The 19,166-nt window shown below is 32.9% G+C and overlaps 1 protein-coding gene across 1 annotated transcript in view; it reads left to right on the forward strand.

Annotated features, from left to right (window-relative positions):
• The first annotated feature begins 2,304 nt into the window (after positions 1-2,304).
• LOC103276349 (spermatogenesis-associated protein 17) overlaps positions 2,305-19,166 on the forward strand; it is a 130,440-nt gene continuing 113,578 nt past the window's right edge. Inside the window, exon 1 of the mRNA XM_008073752.1 lies at positions 2,305-2,430. Within this exon, the coding sequence (XP_008071943.1) occupies positions 2,332-2,430 (99 nt within the window). The 5' untranslated portion in view covers positions 2,305-2,331. The remainder of the gene's footprint in view (positions 2,431-19,166) is intronic.

The following is a 19,166-nucleotide window of genomic DNA, read 5'->3' on the forward strand; positions in this document are numbered from 1 at the left end:
TATTCTGTTCTTCCCACTTCATCATTTATCAAAGAATATTTGACATAAGTATAGTTGTGTTGTTCAATATATTCACACACTCTTAAGTATTACAATAAATCAATTAGGAACCTAGGAATTGATTTTTTTTCAATAATTGGGTGAATTTATTAAATTAACTACTTTTGTGTTTTGAGATTACCCCAGATTAGTTTTTCTAGTGTTTCCTGTGTGTTTTTTTATACACTAGAAACTAACATTCTTTTCCATATCTCCTAGTTTTAGCTCTCCTTGCTATGCACTCCTAAATACACACTATTTTCATTTTACATTTCTGTATCCTGAAGATAGACTGATTTTACTACTTGAGATAACTTACGCTATTGAATTTGTATCCAAGTTCCACGTACTTTTTTGTACCTTACCCATTCATATATGTTTTCAATTATATTAGGCTCTTCTTCTTTTGTAAGAGCTCTTTATACTCCTTAAATCATTTATAGAGCACAAACTTCTTTGTAGATGTATTTTTTATTTTTATGATTACTTAAGAAATTTTTGTACTTATCTCTAGAGCAATATAAAATTGGATACATGTATTTCTGAATAATTATCTTTATAGTGGCAGTTTTCTGGTTATTTTGAATTATCTTAAACGTTTATAAGAGGAATTATAGAAAAAAATTTATAATATAAAAAGTAAAGATTAAAATGAATAATATATTCACTTTTTATGTAACATGTTTGTTATTTTTTCTGGTAAAAAATTCTCATTTATTCATATGTAACTGCCTTGAAATTTGTACCTTAAGGACAAAGAAAGGTCACCAATCCCTCTAACTCCTGGTTCTTTGTCAAAAATGGACACAGTTAATGAGGTTTGTTTGGTACAGAACAAATTCTCAGACACAGATAGAGATCCTTTCAATGGAAACAAATTTGTTTGGCTTTACCAGGTTACTTAGCGATTAATAATAGCCCTGAGATGCAGGTCAGAAAGGTCATTGTACCAGCTTGCCAACACAATCTAAATGTGCAGCTAGCCCAGCTCTGTGGGCGCAGAAGCCCCCAAAATACTATGCATAAAGTAAAACAGGCTATTTTCTGACTCCTTTTTTCATATTAATAAGCAATTTTCAAGAGAAGGGTGGCAAAATGGGGGCCATGCCACTCTAAGTAATTCATTTATTTTGCAATTTAATCTTATGTTGAAAAAAATTGCTCTGCTGCAATAGCATAGCTTGGTGATTTTTAAACGTCAGTATGTTTTATAAGTAACCTTGTATGAAGTATTGTATTAGTAGCCTTTAACAGAGAACTGCAATAAAAATATTTCTAGACATTGAAGTCGAAAGAAGAATCTTTTTTATTTCTGAATTTTTTCCTCTACTTCTCGCTGATATCTTTGAGGAAAATGCTCAGATGATTTACTTAAAATTTTACTGACAGAACTAGACACTAAGTTATACATCTACCTCTTTAAAAAGTGTAGTACAATTTCAAAGCATTATTTTGACATGAATAGTTAAATTTGTCCTTGAAAATAAAGGATTTAATTATTTTTTCACATTTTAGATCTGTTTAGCAGGTGTTTTCACATAGTATATTTAAAAGCTTATTTTTTGTTTACATTTCTTAGATACACGCACAAATGATAAAAAGTTTTATTTTTTTAATGGAATTTATTATACTTAGAAAAGACTTTAACTTATTCACCCAATTTAACTTTTATTCCAATTATCTGTATAATTGAACAAAATGTCAACCTTTCAAGGGCAAAATAACATAGAATATCAACATATTCTCACTGATATTATTTGAACTGCTAAAGGAAGTAGACTTACAGTAAATTAAGCATATGTAGGAAACCAGTCATACTTTTAAAATAGCCCATTAGTTAGTATACAAAATAAATGATTAGGGATTTATAAATACAAAACCAAAATTTAAAGGAAACCCATAGCTCACTTGCTTTCTTGGAATATTTAAGTGTGTCCAAAATAGCTAATCTTCAAGCAAAGAAACTGATAATGTAGTTTATCATTGTGTTTGATATGAATATATTTTACATTTGATATATTTCCTTAGCTTTAAGTTAATTACAATATATAGGCATTTGATTTTAAAAACTTAATCACTGAAAAATCACTTGCATGTGTTCTAAAAATTGTAAAGATTCATGTAGAAAATGCAGCTGAGATATACTACTAATTTTGATGGATGTGAGTGGTGATTAGCACTCAAAAAACTTACTTGATTATCATCTGTGAAGGAATTAACATGTTAACACATGGTATGATAAATAACTTCAGACGGTTTTGATGCAGGGATTCACTGGAGGAGTTTGCAGAAATGAAAGAAAGAGAAGAAAAGAAGGCTAACCTCGAAAGGGAAGAGAAGAAAAGAGATTACCAAGCCAGAAAGATGCATTACCTCCTCAGCACAAAGCAGGTTGGTCTACCTGTCCCTGACAGATTCTGTGAGCCACTTGGGCCCCTAGCCTGACAGAGATAAACTAGCAGGCTGAATGGGACATGACTTGTTGAAAAGATATCACAAAGACACTACTTCGAGTTCAATTTTGTGCTTCTGTGTAGGTATGCGCAGGCACCATGACTCGTCTGTGACAGCAGTTTCATAGAGGCAGCTGCTGCGACACTGGCAGAAAGGTTCAAGTCAGCAGTGTGATATGCCACAGTGATAACACAACATGAAGGGCATAACCTTGCTTTTGAAGCTCATTCTGAGTGGCTTATTGTTGTGTTGTGAATTGACTGAGAAGTAACAAGTTATTAAGCTGAGGTGGCTTTCATGTTTTTTGTTTTGCGCTAATGTTGGGATTAAAACAATACTTCCACCTTTTCTAAATATTGATGAGCTTTCAGATAAAGCTTTTAACAAAATTGCTTTAGCAATTACATCTTCACATAGAAATATAAATGTGAAACTTGGAATATTTAGAAATGTATTTGCCCATACATGCTAAAATTTTACCACCTCAGGTTTTGTCATGGTTACTAAGAAAGAATACATTGCATGTTGAATATTCTGAAAAAGAAATGTGATTTAAAAAAACATGAATTGGGGGTTGAGATGAGTTTTAATACTTGAGCTATAGTCAGGACACTAGCAATTTCTGGGCTTTTATTCTTTCTCATAGACCTTCAAGTTTAGTGTCATAGTTCTGGCCAGTCATATATTCAAATGTTTCCAGGCATGGACAGGTCAAGTTCTGGTGGTAGAGGGTGAGATTCAAGACTGAATGTCACCCTTACAGGCACCCAAATTCAGAAATATATTAAACTCTGGGCTGGCCATATACATCTGGACTATAGATCTCCTGCACTGCTAACCTCTACTAGTCAAAAATACCTAATACTTTTCAATAATGATAATTATCTTTATATTTACTTGGATTTGTAGAACTGAGTTATCTTCATTTAACAGGTAAGAAAACAAACAGAGAGCTATTATGTGACTGTTTTACTGGCACAAAACTAGTAGAACTAGATCTGGTACTCACACTGAAGTTTTTAGACTCTAAACACTTAAGCAATAATTAAAAGATAATTTTAAAAGTAAAAATATTTTAACTTTTTATTATGGAATCCACAACAATGTAAAAATGTTAATAGTATAATTGATGTGCTTTTTTTTTTTTGAGTCAGGGCCTCAGTCTGTCAGTCACCCAGGCTGGAGTACAGTGGCATGATCACAACAATCACAGCTCACAGCAGCCTCGACCTCCTAGACTCAGGAGGAGAAAAAAGGCTTCCACCTTAGCATATCAAGTAGCTGGACGTAGTGGGCGTGTACCACTACGTCCCACTAATTTTTAATTTTTTTGTCGAAATGAGGTATTGCTATGCTACCTGGCTTAGCCTTGAATTCCTAGGTTCAAACATTCCACCCACCTCAGCCTCGCAAAGTGCTGGTATTACAGGCGTAAACCACTATGACTAATGTGCTATATTTTTTATATAGATTCCAAATCAGTAATTCCTTCTTACCAAAATGTTTTTTCAACTTTAGTTATTAGTAAATTCGATTTTGATTAAACTAATGATTCTATTAATACTCATAATTTAAATCTGAAATTTTATTTCTTAGGATACAGTTGTTAACTTGGGGAACTCTGAACCCTCATTATACTTGGAGTCTTCCTTAATCTGAGTTCTAATTGTACTATTTTTACTTACAATGGATAGTGTAATAGAGAAAGCAATTTTTAAAATGATGAAATCAGATTTAACTGAACATTTGTTAATTCTGTTTTCTCAAGGTTATTGAGATACTGAATATTAGTGGAATGATTTAGAAAATCCACAAAGACTCAGTTGCTTTACTAATAAAATAATATAATAACAATTATCTATAGTGTGCCTACCCTGTGCCAGAGTATTATATAGACTTTCTGTGCATTATTTTTTTAAGTTATTTGAGTTCATTTGTTTTAAAATTAAGGACCTGATTTGACAAATAATTTCACAAAACACCAGGAGGCTTGACTCACAGAGCTAATGGATGATCAAATATTGCCATTGTGTTTTAGGTATGTTTGTGCTGGCAAATACAAGCTGTCAGTTCTCTGTTTCAGTTTTCTCCTTCTTTATACTATGTGAGCTGCTGGTAATATCAATGTATGCAATCTTGAGTTTAGTATTTTTTGCTCCAGAACTCCTAGGTATCCAGTAATATGATTATTTTTGAGGTACTGTGGTACAGTTGAAAGAGCCTGGGTATTGTCATCAGACAGAGTTGAGTTGGCATCCCACACTATCCCACTGAGGGTAAGAAATTAGGAGATTTCCTTGAATATTCTGAGCCTCTGCTTCACTCTGTACATGTGGAATAATGAAACCCACATTGAAAGAATGTTATGAGGATTAAATGTATATATTTAAAATAGTTCAGACACTTAGAGGTCATTCAGTAAATGATAGCAATCATAATATTAGAATGTAACCTATCAAAGATAAACTAATGTTTTATATTTTCAATTTCTTCTGATAGTTTTACCAATTAGAAGCATTCATTTTCTCATTTCCTTTCTTTGCTTTCCTTTAGTTATTCATGAAAATTAGGAATCTTTATACTGATTCCTTCACCCCCCCCCCCCTTACACCTGACCTCACAGAACTGAGTGCATTCCGGGTGAAATTATGTTCTCAAATTACTTCCCTTGCAGAGGAATATTATAAAAATATCAGGGACTTTAATTTGGATCTGGCAAGTTGGTATACTTTGTCATGGTGATCTTAATATTTGATCATAGGTAACTGGAGATGAAAAGACAACCCTTTGAACCTACTGAGACATGTTTGTTCCTGAGGCAAACTTTTCATGTGTGTGGTGATAAAATAGAATAGCAGTGTAATCTTGGTCTCATCTGTTCATTTTATTGAAGGCATTAGTTGAATTGACAGGATGGTACTGGAAAGGTCATGTGTTTTGTTCCTTATATCCCACCAGATTTGCTTTCCTTAGCTTTAAATCAGTATTTTTCATCATAGTATAAACATTCGAATTTTAACACTGATATTTCAAGTCATAATTGTAAACTGTTTCTATCTAAACAAAAGTATGCAACACTGAGATTTAAACTTAACTTAAATTCATCAGCTAATTACTCCCAATAATGTTTTTGAGTACTCATTACTGTATTAGGACTTTAGTATATTTAGATATATACTATATGATCCTTAACCACAAGGTGTGCTCAACCCAACTTCAGTCTAATATCAAATAATTTTTTTTTAGAAGAAAATTGCCAATTTTTCGTTACAGCTTATATAGGCAGGCTCACTGAAATTAACAACTATTTATACTTATAATTTTGCTGATGTAAAGTACTATTTTATTTTAATTAAAATAACCTAACCTCCCTTCCCTTGTTTTAAGAATTTTGATTGTAAGTTATATTTGTAGGCATTTAACTACAAAATAAAAGTCAAATAAGAATAAATAGTATTTATTTTAAAAGATTTGTATCAGTTTTAATTTTCAACTCATGCAGATAATTTGAAAATTTACCAAATAAATATTCAAGTGTGAATAATTTTAATAAGAAGTATGTCAGGATAGGAAAAGTTTTATTGACCTGTTTAAAATTAATAAATCTAGCAGCATTGTTAGCAAAAAGAGAAACACTATTTTTATTGGTGATTTTAATAATTTAGGAATGATATTAATACAGTTTCTAGAATCATAATTTTAAGGTAGTTACCTTAGATGAGTAGAAATAAAACATTACTTCAGACAAATAATGCTTCAAAAAAGATGGAGAATTTTGTAAACCAAAATTTTGTGAATTCACATATAGATAACAAATGAAATCATGTGTTTTTTAGTGCATTAATAATTCTAGGATGATTTTACTGATGTACTCATATACTTATAGCAAATTTTTAAAGTCAGTTTTAAGTTGTTTTAGTATAAATCCAATGTATATCTTAAAATAGTTTCAAAAGCTATTACTAATTTTAATGGTATTAATTATCTCATCTTTATTCAAGCAAATATGTTAACGCTAATAGGAATTACACAAGTAAATAACTAATATTGCAATGAGTGAATTAATAGACCCCTCAGGGTTTTATTAATTAAAAAGTTCAAGTCATATTAAAGCACCTTTTGTATATGTTTATTTCAATCAGAAAGCTGAACATGGTAGCTTATTTGCATAAATAATCAATCACCATTTACTAGTAGTAATAAGGTTAATTTGTTGCTACAGACATAATAGGATTAGTCAATTATATTTCCCAGAAAATACTATTTGTTATGCACCCCATCACCTGTAAAACAGGATTGGGTTTAGCACCCTTATTAAATGAGTACATCAAAAAAATCCTTGTCCCTGTAAAAGTTTTATGAAAGGAAAGCTAATTTTAGTTTATTTGAATAAAGTAAAATGCAAATATTGCTTCCATTTGTAAATTTATCTTTCTGCAAAGATTGATTAATAAAGTTATTTATTTTGATTCAGTAACCAGTCAAACTAAATCTAACATGTATAGGACATATTTCCTTTGAAGAAAATCTCATTTGCTGATTTGTTTTATTCCAAAGAAACTGACTTTGATTCTCTTGCCCTTGTTCTTGGGTAATAAATTATGTTTTCTGCTCCACCTACTGGTAGATATATGCAAAAGCCTATTGTTGGATTCATTAAAAGATACTGCCTCTAAAATGTTTTCGAATTTTTAAAGATATTCCTGGAGATGAGAAAAATTACAAATACAAATGTAAGATGCAAGAGCTAAATAATAAAAGTAAATGTTTTGAAATATAGGTTATTATAGAGACTTATATACAGTAATTGTTATATTATCAATGAAAATGTTACCCTGTTTTTCATGTTACTATGATAATAAAAGGATAAATGAACACAAAATATACATGTAACTTAGTCTATGTATATTTTATTTTGGTTAGTATTTAATAATTTACATATATTTATATCAAAATTAAAATGGAAAACATTTTAAGTTAATTAAAATTGTTACACATATATAATGGAAATAATTTTCATGTCATCATTTATATGATAGGTTTTTGATGTTTTTCCTTCAGCAGGTAGTGAAAATTTTCATATGGACACTGAGATAACTATTTTTGGTTGTGTCTGATTTTTTAAAAGATCTTGTGATTAATATTGAAAAAAATTATTTTGAATTATTTTACTTTTTGAGATAAGCAAAATGGTTTCAACTAGTTTTTCTTCAAAATCATATCAAATCACATTTGCACAGAGAAGGAACTTAAAAGATTAAAGTCTGTTGATACAAAAACATGTTTATAAAACAAATCTTGTAGGGTGAGCAATATAGAAATTAAGAAAAGTTTACATCTTCTAAATAATTTATTACTTTTAACTTCATTTTTCCAGTATCATAAATGGAAAGATTATATGCTTAGGTATATTAGGTACTCAATACAATTTGTGATTACTCACTTTTATTTTGAGACTATGAAGTCCTGGAATGGCAATTGCCTGTGTGTGTGTGTGTGTGTGTGTGTGTGTGTGTTTGTAAATATATCTTTAGACATATGATACATTTGGTAAGTATTTTTGGAGAGGCTTCTCATAAGCATTGCCCTAGGCAATGATATGCCATAGCAATGATAGGGACATGAAAGTAATGTTAAAATATACTATAATGACTCTTTGGAGCCCATTTTTAGATCTCTTGATCCTTATCTCAAAACCATTTATTTGACTTCAAAAACATTAATTTTATTTTTTCCGTGTTTCTTCATTGGAACTTTAAAAAATATTTATTTTTTTATTTATGTATTTATTTATTAAAAAAAGACATTTGCATTGCTACTGTGTCTATTAACTGTAACTTTGTCTCCATGGTGTTGAATGTTACATTTATGATCATGGCTTGATGCAACCTGATTTGGGGCATTCACATGGTTTCTTATTTCAGCTTTTGGGCTTTTTTTCCTGTTTTTTCCCCTGTGTTTTCCAAATTAGTCCTTATTTTAAAAGATCAATAATTCAAAACTATTTTCAGTTATCCAACTTTTTGAAATAGTTGACTCTTTTTTATTTCTCATTAACATCTTTCAATTTCTCATTCCAGGTATCTTTCAAATCAGTCCTTTCATGTTTATTTCCTGAACCCTGAGCAGTGGTAATAGTCTCCAAAATGATTTTCTTTTTGTAAAGATTTTTGCCCTTTAACTCAGAATATTTACAATTATCAGATAAATCTTTCTAAAATAGCATTTGTATTTCATTTATTTTGTAGTTTATAAGCCTCCAAAGATTCCCAAAGATACAGATGGATGGATAGATAGATAGATAGATAGATAGATAGATAGATAGATAGATAGATAGATAGATATCTGTAGTTACTGCTGGTAGCTTGTTAGATTCTGAAAATTCAGAAGTCTCCCCTTTACCTCTCATGGAAAAAGGGCAATATATCACAAACTTTCCACTAATATTTTGAATTTAACCATTACTTTACCATTAAAGATGCATTATTTTCTCCTATTAAATTAAAATACTTTTAGAAAGGAGGCATATTAGCTATTAAGTTGTCCATATTAATATAGCTTGGTAAAAATTGATAGATTGTGAACTTTTGATAAGAGGAGGGGGAAAAGTACATTCAGAGATCTGAGGCAATACAAGGAGGGATTCCCCCAAAAATCCTGAATTTATTTATTAAAAATTGTGTGTTTATCCCAACATGTTTAAACTTCAGTCACCTTCAAAGTATTCTCTGTTTGAGGCAATACAGCCAACGAGATGCTTTTTCCACTGCTCAAAACCTTTCTGAACTTATCTATTTTGTTGCCTTAAAGTGCTTCTTCTCTTTCTTGTTTCACCTCTTCCACAGTGGCAAACTGTTGCCCTTTGAGGACTTTTTTCAAGTCGCTTGGGTGAGATCGGGTGAATAGGGGGTCGGGCAAAAACTACTGAACACTCAGCACCTTGTGGGCAGGTGCGTTGTCATGGTGGAAGAACCAGCCACCTGTTTGCCACAACTTAGGACATTTCTACTGCATATTATAATGCACATATACTCTAGCTGGTACACTGATGATGATGGGTTCCTATAACACTTATCTAGTGGGAGAAGCCTGTACTACAAGGGGCCCGCCCTCCTAAAGATAATTCTGGTTTTGGAGGGGATCCCCTTCATATCTAGAGTATAAAGACCCAAATGCATAAAAGATTGGTAAGGAAGGGATCCAGGGATGCTGAAGGGCATGATTTCATGTAATATCTGGGGAGGCAAGTAGGTATTTATGACACTAAAAGGAAAATTAGGACATGCAGAAGAAACCAGTTTCATCATTTTCCTTAGGGTCACTGCTATTTAATATCAATTATTAACTATATATCACTCTAGGTACCTGCTATTTTTTTCCTACATCACAAAGTCTTCCCTAAGAAACATATCTTAATCCTTATGTTACCTGTCACTTAGCAAACTTCTTCAGGAGTTGAAAAGATCTGGCATTAAGACAAATTATGGATATATAATTTGGGAGGTAGATTCATAAGTTTTACATGAATATCCATTATTTAATTTTGCTAACTTCCAAGTACTTTATGTGAATGTTTTTACGGAGAAAAATTTAACAATAGGAACTCACACAGACAGATCTCTCACCAGAATGTGCTAGAGCAGCATGGGATCTTTAGGATGATCTTTCCAGCTTTCTTTTTTAACAGATCAAAGAAACCAAGTCTGGAAGATGAAGCAACTTGGTCATAGTGAAAATCTGAGTTTGTGGTCTACATCAGATTCACTTAAATAAACCCTACTTGGAAGAAACTTTATCCTAGGTTTATGACTAGCCCTGCTTCTTGTCTTACCTTCACTTCACTGAACTCTCTTTTTGCCTCTTCTCTGAAATGGGTTAGTACTGATAAGAAACAGTGATTTTTTTTAGTGGGTTCATGTACAAAGAGAAAAAAACTAAAGCCTGTATATAAAAAAGTGAAGAAAACCAGAACATAATTTAGATATTTATGGTGCCTTCCTGTATATTTCTCAAAGTAATTTATTATATCTATCTCTACAATATTTTATAACAAATTGTCTTTCTGTAGCTAAAATATTGTTTAATACACTTTTTCCTGTGTACACTTGGTAGGTCTACTCTTTCAAGAAGATTATGTAGTGAATAAAAATCTGACCTATGATCTTTGGATGCATAGTTTAAGAGGCAGGTCTTCAAATTTGGTCATTTGTTCTTAATCCCAAGTGAACAACCCACATCACAAAATCATCACATGATTTGTTACTATTGGCAGAAAAGGACTGAAAGGCCAAGGACTGAACTAGCATGGAGAATGAATTAGCTATTAACTTTTACATTTTATTTCCTCCCTCTTTAACATTAGAGTTTTTATTATCCTGTAATATATGAAAGGGATGGAATTATTATCCATTGTCAGTTCTCTTTGAGGAGACAGAGTGAAGTGGTTAACAAAAATCTTGTGTCCCCAAATGAGTTTCTTTTCTGCTCTTCTCTTCTTGCCGTCTTTTAACAGTCACACATCTAAGAAATACGAGCAAAATGCTGATCGAGGCAAGAATAAAATTAAAATTAATTAAAAGAGAGCCACTTAGGTAGAAAACTGCCTTAGTTACTTTTCTTATATATATTTTTTCTTTTCAATATGCAACATTTATAAAAGTAATTTTAAAATAAATTATTTAGCAAAACACACTGTAAACTTTCCCTTTATGTGTGATTGGGGGCAGATTCATGTGTTATAGGCCTGAAGCTTATACAATTTTTGGATACACCTTTAAGAAGAAAGTATAAAAAGTTTCAAATACAAGGAGATAAATATTTTTAATAGAGAAAAAAATGATTTTAAACACATTTTTAATTTTTATAGCCTGACAATACCCAGCGACTTAAAATGTGAAAATATAACACAGTACTTTTGTTAACTGCCTGGTACAACTCTATAGTATTTGTTTTCTATATTTTGACTTCATACTCTTTGATTGCTTCTTTTTTACAATATTATTATACTTTCTAAAGTGAGGAGAGAAGGATTATTTACTCTTTCCTCCAGCAACATTGATCTAAATTTTATTACTGGAAAACATGTTAAATGATGCATTATATTGAGTATATTTTTGAAAGGGAGATCTTCTATTTTGTACAGAAAATTATGAGAATAAAATTCCCCATTTGAGAACTGGAATAATTGTGCACAGACTTACTTCAGGCTGTGAACATTTTTAACCTTGCTTCTGCTTTACTACCCATACACTTCCAGGACCAGGCACTTTAGGATGTTCATATTGTGATCCATTCTCTGACCCTGCACCTTCATTCATAGTGCCTGGTGTGTCTGGGTGCTAAAAATGTTCCTGGGAGTTATTCCTCCATGGGGATTGCTAACAAAATTTAAGTATACTTGGAAATGACATAAAACCCACATAAGTATATCTAACTAAACCTAGATTAAAACATACATCCACCTCATCTCCTTCCTGGCTTGATCTCAACATGCCCACAACCACTTTCATGCCCCAAGGAGAAATGTGATAGAGGATAAGTCAGAGTATAAAGAGACAGTGGCATTAACTGATATTTTAGTTTTGCAAATTTTACAAAAAGCTTGCCCGTGTGAGCACATTACCAGAGCCCTACCCTGTGCTTTGGAAGGGCCTTATGAAAGCGAGGGGCCCTGAAGTTTAAGCTTCATTAGTTTCACTGTTATTTCACCTCTGGTTTGACTCCATTTATGTAATGTGTAAAAACTCTGCTGCTCTTATTAAACTTGTTCAAATAAGTTTAATTTTTTAATGTGCTATAAATAATCATCTGAACAATGTATTTCAAATACAGCATTCAGACATTTAAATAAACCTTATTGTCTTAGTTCTATCTTTAAAATTGAAGCTCCCAGTTTTCTTTAGTTGTCTTTTTTGAAATTGAAAAGAAATTTAGATATCAGACTCAGGATCAGTTTATTTTTACTTAGTAGACTGGGTGATTTTTTTATTTTTATTTTTTTATTAATCAACATTTTTTATTTTTGTATTGTGGGGTACAGTTAAGGGTTAGGTATACAAATATGTTTTGTTCAGGTACCCTTGTTGATAAGGGGTGTCTCCCCGTCCCCAGACAGATATTTACTACCATTAATCCCACCTCCCTTCCCTCCCCCCCACCCATAGTTTCCCACCACTGTCAATCCTTTTTTTTTTAGTATTACAATAGATGTTCAAGGTCCACTATATTGAGTGAGAACATGTGATACTCAGATCTTTGTTTCTGTGAGAGGTCACTCAGTATTATAGACTCTAGTTCCATCCAGGTTGCTGCAAAATTCATTATTTTGTTCTTTTTTATGGCTGCATAGTATTCCATCGTGTATATGTACCACATTTTTAAAATCCAGTTCTCTTTTGATGGACAGCATAGTTGATTCTAGGTTCTTGCTATTGTGAACAATGCTGCGATAAACATACATGTGCAGGTATCTTTTTCATGGAGTGATTTAGAAACACAAAAGATGAAGTCATATCTGACCCCAAAGTAATACAAAAGATCATTAGAGACTACTATGTACACCTGTATGGAAACAAACTGGAAAACCTTAAGGAAATGGAAGACTCTCTAATATCACACAACCTGCCTAGGTTGAAACAAGACGAATTCGAGACCCTAAATAGACCAATAACAATCAAGGAAATTGACTATGTAATAAGAATACTACTTACAAAAAAAAGCCCTGGACCAGATGGTTTTCCAGCAGAATTCTATAAGACATTTAAGGAGGAGCTGATACCAATCCTACAGAAAGTATTCCAGGTGATTGAGAAAAATGGAACCCTCCCCAAATCATTCCATGAAGCCAACATCACATTGATACCCAAGCCAGGTAAAGACCCAATAAAGAAAGAGAACTACTGGCCAATATCTTAGATGAACATAGATTTTTTTTAAAAAAAACATGTATTAGACTATGGGGGTAGAGATAGTTCTTACTACATATTAAAAATAACTAATATATTTTGCTTATGCATATATATGTTATGCACTATATGTATATGTATGCATATACATAGATGAACTCAAATACAAATATATATAAAATTTCAAGTACAGTTTTAATAGAAAATTCAACATTCAGAAAAGAATGAGGCCAGGCTCGGTGGCTCAGCCTGTAATCCCACGCCTTTGGGAGGCTGAGGTGAGTGGATTGCCTGAGCCTGTGGGTTCAAGACCCGCCTGGGTAGGCGAGACCTCATCTCTACAATAAATCAAAGAAATTAGCCGGGCGTGGTAGCGTGCGCCTGTAGTTCCAGCTACTTGGAAAGCTAAGGCGGAAGGATCGCCAGAGCCCAGCAGGTCGAGGCTGCGGTAGCTGGGAGCGGCCACTGCACTCCAGTCTGGGCGACAGTGAGACTCCAACTCAAAAAAAAAAAAAAAAAAAAGAGAGAGAGAAAAATGAGGACAAAACATATAATAAATGTATTACTCATTTCCTATCTCAATGTAAAATGTTCCTCCACTTACCTGTGACCCCACAGTATTTTAAATTGCATTATGTACAAATAGTTTATACAAGGTAGTTAAAGTTAACTAGTATTTGCTTATTTCTATTGGTTTTATATAAAATTAAATTGTTGGTAAGTTAGTTACACTCAATTCTATCATTTTCTTCATTGATTAGAAAAGATTAAGCTTTTGGTGGTTCTTTTGTTGTTACTAATTCAACTTGTAGCATAATGAAGTCCCAAACTTAGGTATACAAAGAAGTTAGACCATTTCTCTAACTATATTTGATGAAAGAGTTGAGACTGTAACAGTTTTGCAGAATTAAAATTTTTATTCCTATTACTATTATTGATATTGTTCTACATTTGGAACACTCCAGAAATATTTTGGATTGAGATCAGACATGAGTTAGATGCTATTGTAACTAACAAGTAATAAAGAGATATTTGTCAAATCATGTTCTTCCTAGCTCTTCAATGAGATCAGAATAATAGCTTTATATAGATAATCCCTCCTCTTCTAGTGTCATATTAATTCATTCTTCTGTATTGGAACACTTTAGAAATCTTTCAACTTAGTGTCTGATAGACAAATTTTAAAATTTCAGGGTTGGGTTTAATCCATCTTCTTCTTTCTCCTCTTTCTTTCCCTTAATCTTTCTCTTTCCCATCCTCCCTACTCTGTGCATCCTGTAATCAAATGCATTCTGCTCTTTGTATTAAAACTATAGACTTTTGAAGTTTGTTCATCATTTTATATATTTATTATAATCTCAAAAGGAGAATTGTAATTTTTATTTTTAAATGTGTAAAGTTGATTTCATTTTTGGTGTGATATGATTTTTTAAGTATTTTAATGTAAAGTGGAAAACAGGTTTCTATATAATTAATAATCTTGCCAATTGCTATTTCTAGTTACTTTATCTTTTAACAGTTGGAAGTATTTTACAATGAGTTATGTTATTCACACAGTACCACAAGAGACAGCAAAATAAAATATGAGAAAATGAAGATATAGAGAAGAGATCAAAGGAAAAGAGTCTGCCTTTAAACCTTAATCTGTTCATATATTTTGTGTGTAAAATAAGCTGCATTTCTCAATAGCTATTATTGTGCTTAAAAGAAACTTACCAAAGAAATCCTTCTTAGTTCAGTTACATTTTCAAGCTGCTTATGTAATCTAAAGCATTTGTAATTATTTTTCTAGTCCTCTTGATGAGTTGAATTTCCGTTTTTCTTTTAAATTTATTCATTATTTTCCATTTGCTTTTAATTTAAAACATGTACACACACACATATACACAATCTCTGTTCTAGCATCCCTTTAAATAAACTGAGTCATAAGATAATATAATTTTGTTGTATTCATCATGCTAATTATTTATATTCATGTTCTATTTACACAAGTTAACTTATGGTCATCTACATTCATCTTAAACTCACATCACTACAATGGTTCAACTTATTTTACCTATACACACACACACACACACACACACACACACACACACACACACACACATATGTATATTTATATATGCATGTGTATGTATATGTATGTATGTGCGTTTGTGTATGTATATCAACTTCCTTGTCAGCTACTATCTGAATGTTAAAATTGTTGAGTTTTCTCTGACCTTCCAAGGCAGATTGGTTCCTTTTCTACCCCCTCTGTATCTTAATAGAACATTTATCATTGGTTTTATGTCTGCATCTACCTCCTTCTAATGCAGGTGAGTTCATAAAGAAGAGAAATTATACCATTTTGATATTTCCAGTTCCTAATATTAAAGTGGGCTGAAGCAAAGAACTGAGTACCACATGTTCTCACTCATAAGCAGACCCTGAACATTTACCATAATACTATAAGAAAGGGATTGGCAGTAGCGGGACACTGCTGGTGGCAGGGGTGGGGGGGTTTCATAATATCAGTAAGCATACCTGATTTCAAACCAGGCAAAGTGGGGACCAAAGGGGGGCCCAAACTTTACCTATATGATGACAACTTGTATACCTAATCCTGACTTGTATACCACATCTTAAAAAAATTAACTAATATATGAACTTTTTATAGTACATGTCCTAATACTGACTTATACTATTTCTAGATTCAAAACAAGGAAGGCGGCTTTTATTCGAATCTCATTTATTCACAATTTTTTCCTTGAATTAAAAAAACTAAATAAACCAAAATTATTTTGAAAGCTACAATCATTTTTAGAAACTGATGTCTGTATTTGCGCAAATATATTTTGTGTGTGTGTGTGTGTGTGTTTTATGAAGGATAGATCTTATATACAAGGAAAAGGCAAAAGAGGAGCTGACATTTTAAAAATATTCTGTATGCTCCAAATTAAACCAGGTTAAATAACTAGATAAAGTGAAGTTGAAATTAAAACTCAGATCTGATGTCTTCAAAACCATGCTTTTCCTTTACGGGATAGTTAGAAGGGGTTGAGAAAGGGCTAAACTCCAGAGTATTTTTTTGAGAAATAGGTTAAATCATATTTTTAAAGTTCTGTTTACTTGAAAGCAACTATTATTCAACCTTATTAGCCTCTAATGCCTTGTGGGAATTAGCTTATCAATTCCTTCAGACATCAGAAGGTGAAGGTGGGACAAGTCCCAGATACAGGGCCTTCTTCACAGGAAGGCAAGCACAGCTTCATGGGCACTTATGAATAATCATTAGGCAATGTATTTGTCTTTCCAGAAAAAGAGTCATGAAGAGAGGCATAAGGATGGGTACTTATCATCTATTCGTATTTTCATCTTTGAGGCACCAACTGAAATTTTGAAATAACATAAATTCTATTCAACCTTCAGTTGTACATTGTTTTATAATCATTTTATTTGAGATGAGCTTTTTTTTTTTTTTTTTTTTTTTGAGTTGGAATCTCACTCTGTCGCCCAGACTGGAGTGCAGTGGCCGCTCCGGCCACCGCAGCCTCGACCTGCTGGGCTCCGGCAATCCTTCCACCTCAGCCTTCCAAGTAGCCAGAATTACAGGCATGCGCTACCACGCCTGGCTGATTTTTTTGATTTATTGCAGAGATGAGGTCTTGCTGCCCAGGCGGGTCTCGAACCCGTGGGCTCAGGCAATCCACTCACCTCAGCCTCCCAAAGGCGCGGGATTACAGGCTGAGCCACCGAACCCGGCTAGAGATGAGCTATTTTTAAGAATACAAATGTCTTGACATCTCACTCTTGATCTAACTAGTAGTGGTTCTTTTAATTAAAGAATACTCATATCAGTGAAAGAACTGAACTTGTTATGTCTCAAATGGTAAAATTGAAGATACATTTATTTGCATATTCAGCACCATCTGAGACATCAATATATTTAATAGCAGAAGTGAGTATGATATTTACCAATGAACTGTTATGGAATAGTCAGGGTGAAAACCTGACTAAGAATGAAGAGATGTCAGAGCCCGTTGTGTAACCCCTCATTCCCCTGCCTGAGTTCAGAATAACTTGAGAGAAAGATAGAAAAGACACACAGATGGCGATTAAAAGTATCTCCTCTTAACTAGTAATAAAAACTGGATTAGAAGTTTACATCTGAATCAATAATGAGCTTACATTACTTAATTCCATAATTAAATCTATTTTCCAGTGATAGAGTAGGAAAATCAGGCCTATCCCTATGAATTTGAAAGGAAGTGAAAGCAAAAGATATTTGTTTCCCATAAGCAGGCTGCCTTTCACAAGTTGTGGGGAAGGGGTTAAAGTTGACTGGACCAATGCCTTTCCTGATGCACCAACTGAAAACTCACTCCTTCTTCCTTGACATAGTGAAGGGCAGAGGGAAGCCAGTGAAAACTAGAGGAATGGGAAATACGTACTTCCCATGAACTAGATTTATAAGGTTGACAAGGATGCAAAGTTAGAGGATAGTTTTGGGAATGGTAGAAACTTTAACATGTTATAAAGGATCTACTTGGGAAAGAAGACTTGAAAATACAGGAGAGGTGAAATACAGACCTTAACTTCTAATTTAGGAGGGAATAAAATTAGTGTAGGATACATATAGATACTTTTGCGGGGAAGGTGAGAAAGTGAAATCATTAATGTTTGAGGACCTCAATATTCTGATGATCTTCTAGAATAATCCTGTGAAGAATGAGAGAGGCAGGACTGTTTAATCATACTGGAGGACCAGCTAAGTTTAAAGTCCACAAATATGTAATGTCATCAGTTTGCCTGGTTATATGACTTATTCCAGTGGTTATCAACAACCTGATATTGTAGGCATGCAGAATGATAATAGTATTAACAGCTAGTGTTTATTGAATGCTTTCTTTGAGCCAATTAGTGCTCAAAGTGCTTTATATGAATTAATTTTCACATATCATCCTACGAGGTGTAGACTATTATTATCCCTAATTGTTGATGAGACACAAAAAGATTAATAAGGAGCCCCAAATCAATGTCAGTATTTGATGGTCCAATTCCACAGTCCATGGAGTCATTGTGAATAACTACATGATACTATCTCTTTTTTTAAAAAGCTAGCATTTATTGAGTTCTTATTTTGTGTCCACCACTGCTCAAAGTGCTTTAGTTATATTAGCACATTTAATCTTTATCAGCATATGCATTGATAAACTCATAACTCATAAACTCAACTATGAGGTAGTTTCGTTATTATACTGGAGAAACTGAGATTCAATGAGGTTAAATTGAGCAATGCAGGTTAAATTATAGAGGTAATAAGAGGTGGAGCTGGGATTTCAGATTTTGTTAATCTGTCCCCAAAACACATGCTTCTAACCACTACGCTCTACTACATAGTTGAATGGATTCTGGCTAGGGGTATGGCCAGGTGGATATGGCAAGATGATTAGCATTGGGGTCTTGAGTGATTGACATAATTAACTATGTGACTCAGATGAGTAGGGAAATAAGTGAGGACAAAAAGGAGAGAGTAAATTAGCAAAAGCTGGAGGGATCAATTGACTTGAGATCTTTGGGGAATGAATCTTATGGATAGTAAGAATAAGAAAATGAGACAACTAATGGACTAGAAAGTTGTGGTAAGAGGGTGAGATATTGGTGTTTAAGATTATTGACTACACAGAGCAGTTCTGGATGATGGGAATATATGGAGTGCGATCACCACTGCATACATGTGAAGGTCAGTGGAGTTGAAGAAGTCAGAGAACTGTGAAACTGTAATAT

This window comes from Carlito syrichta, unplaced genomic scaffold (genome assembly GCF_000164805.1).
Source record: "Carlito syrichta isolate Samal-C Ts95f unplaced genomic scaffold, Tarsius_syrichta-2.0.1 Scaffold316055, whole genome shotgun sequence".
NCBI lineage: Eukaryota > Metazoa > Chordata > Mammalia > Primates > Tarsiidae > Carlito > Carlito syrichta.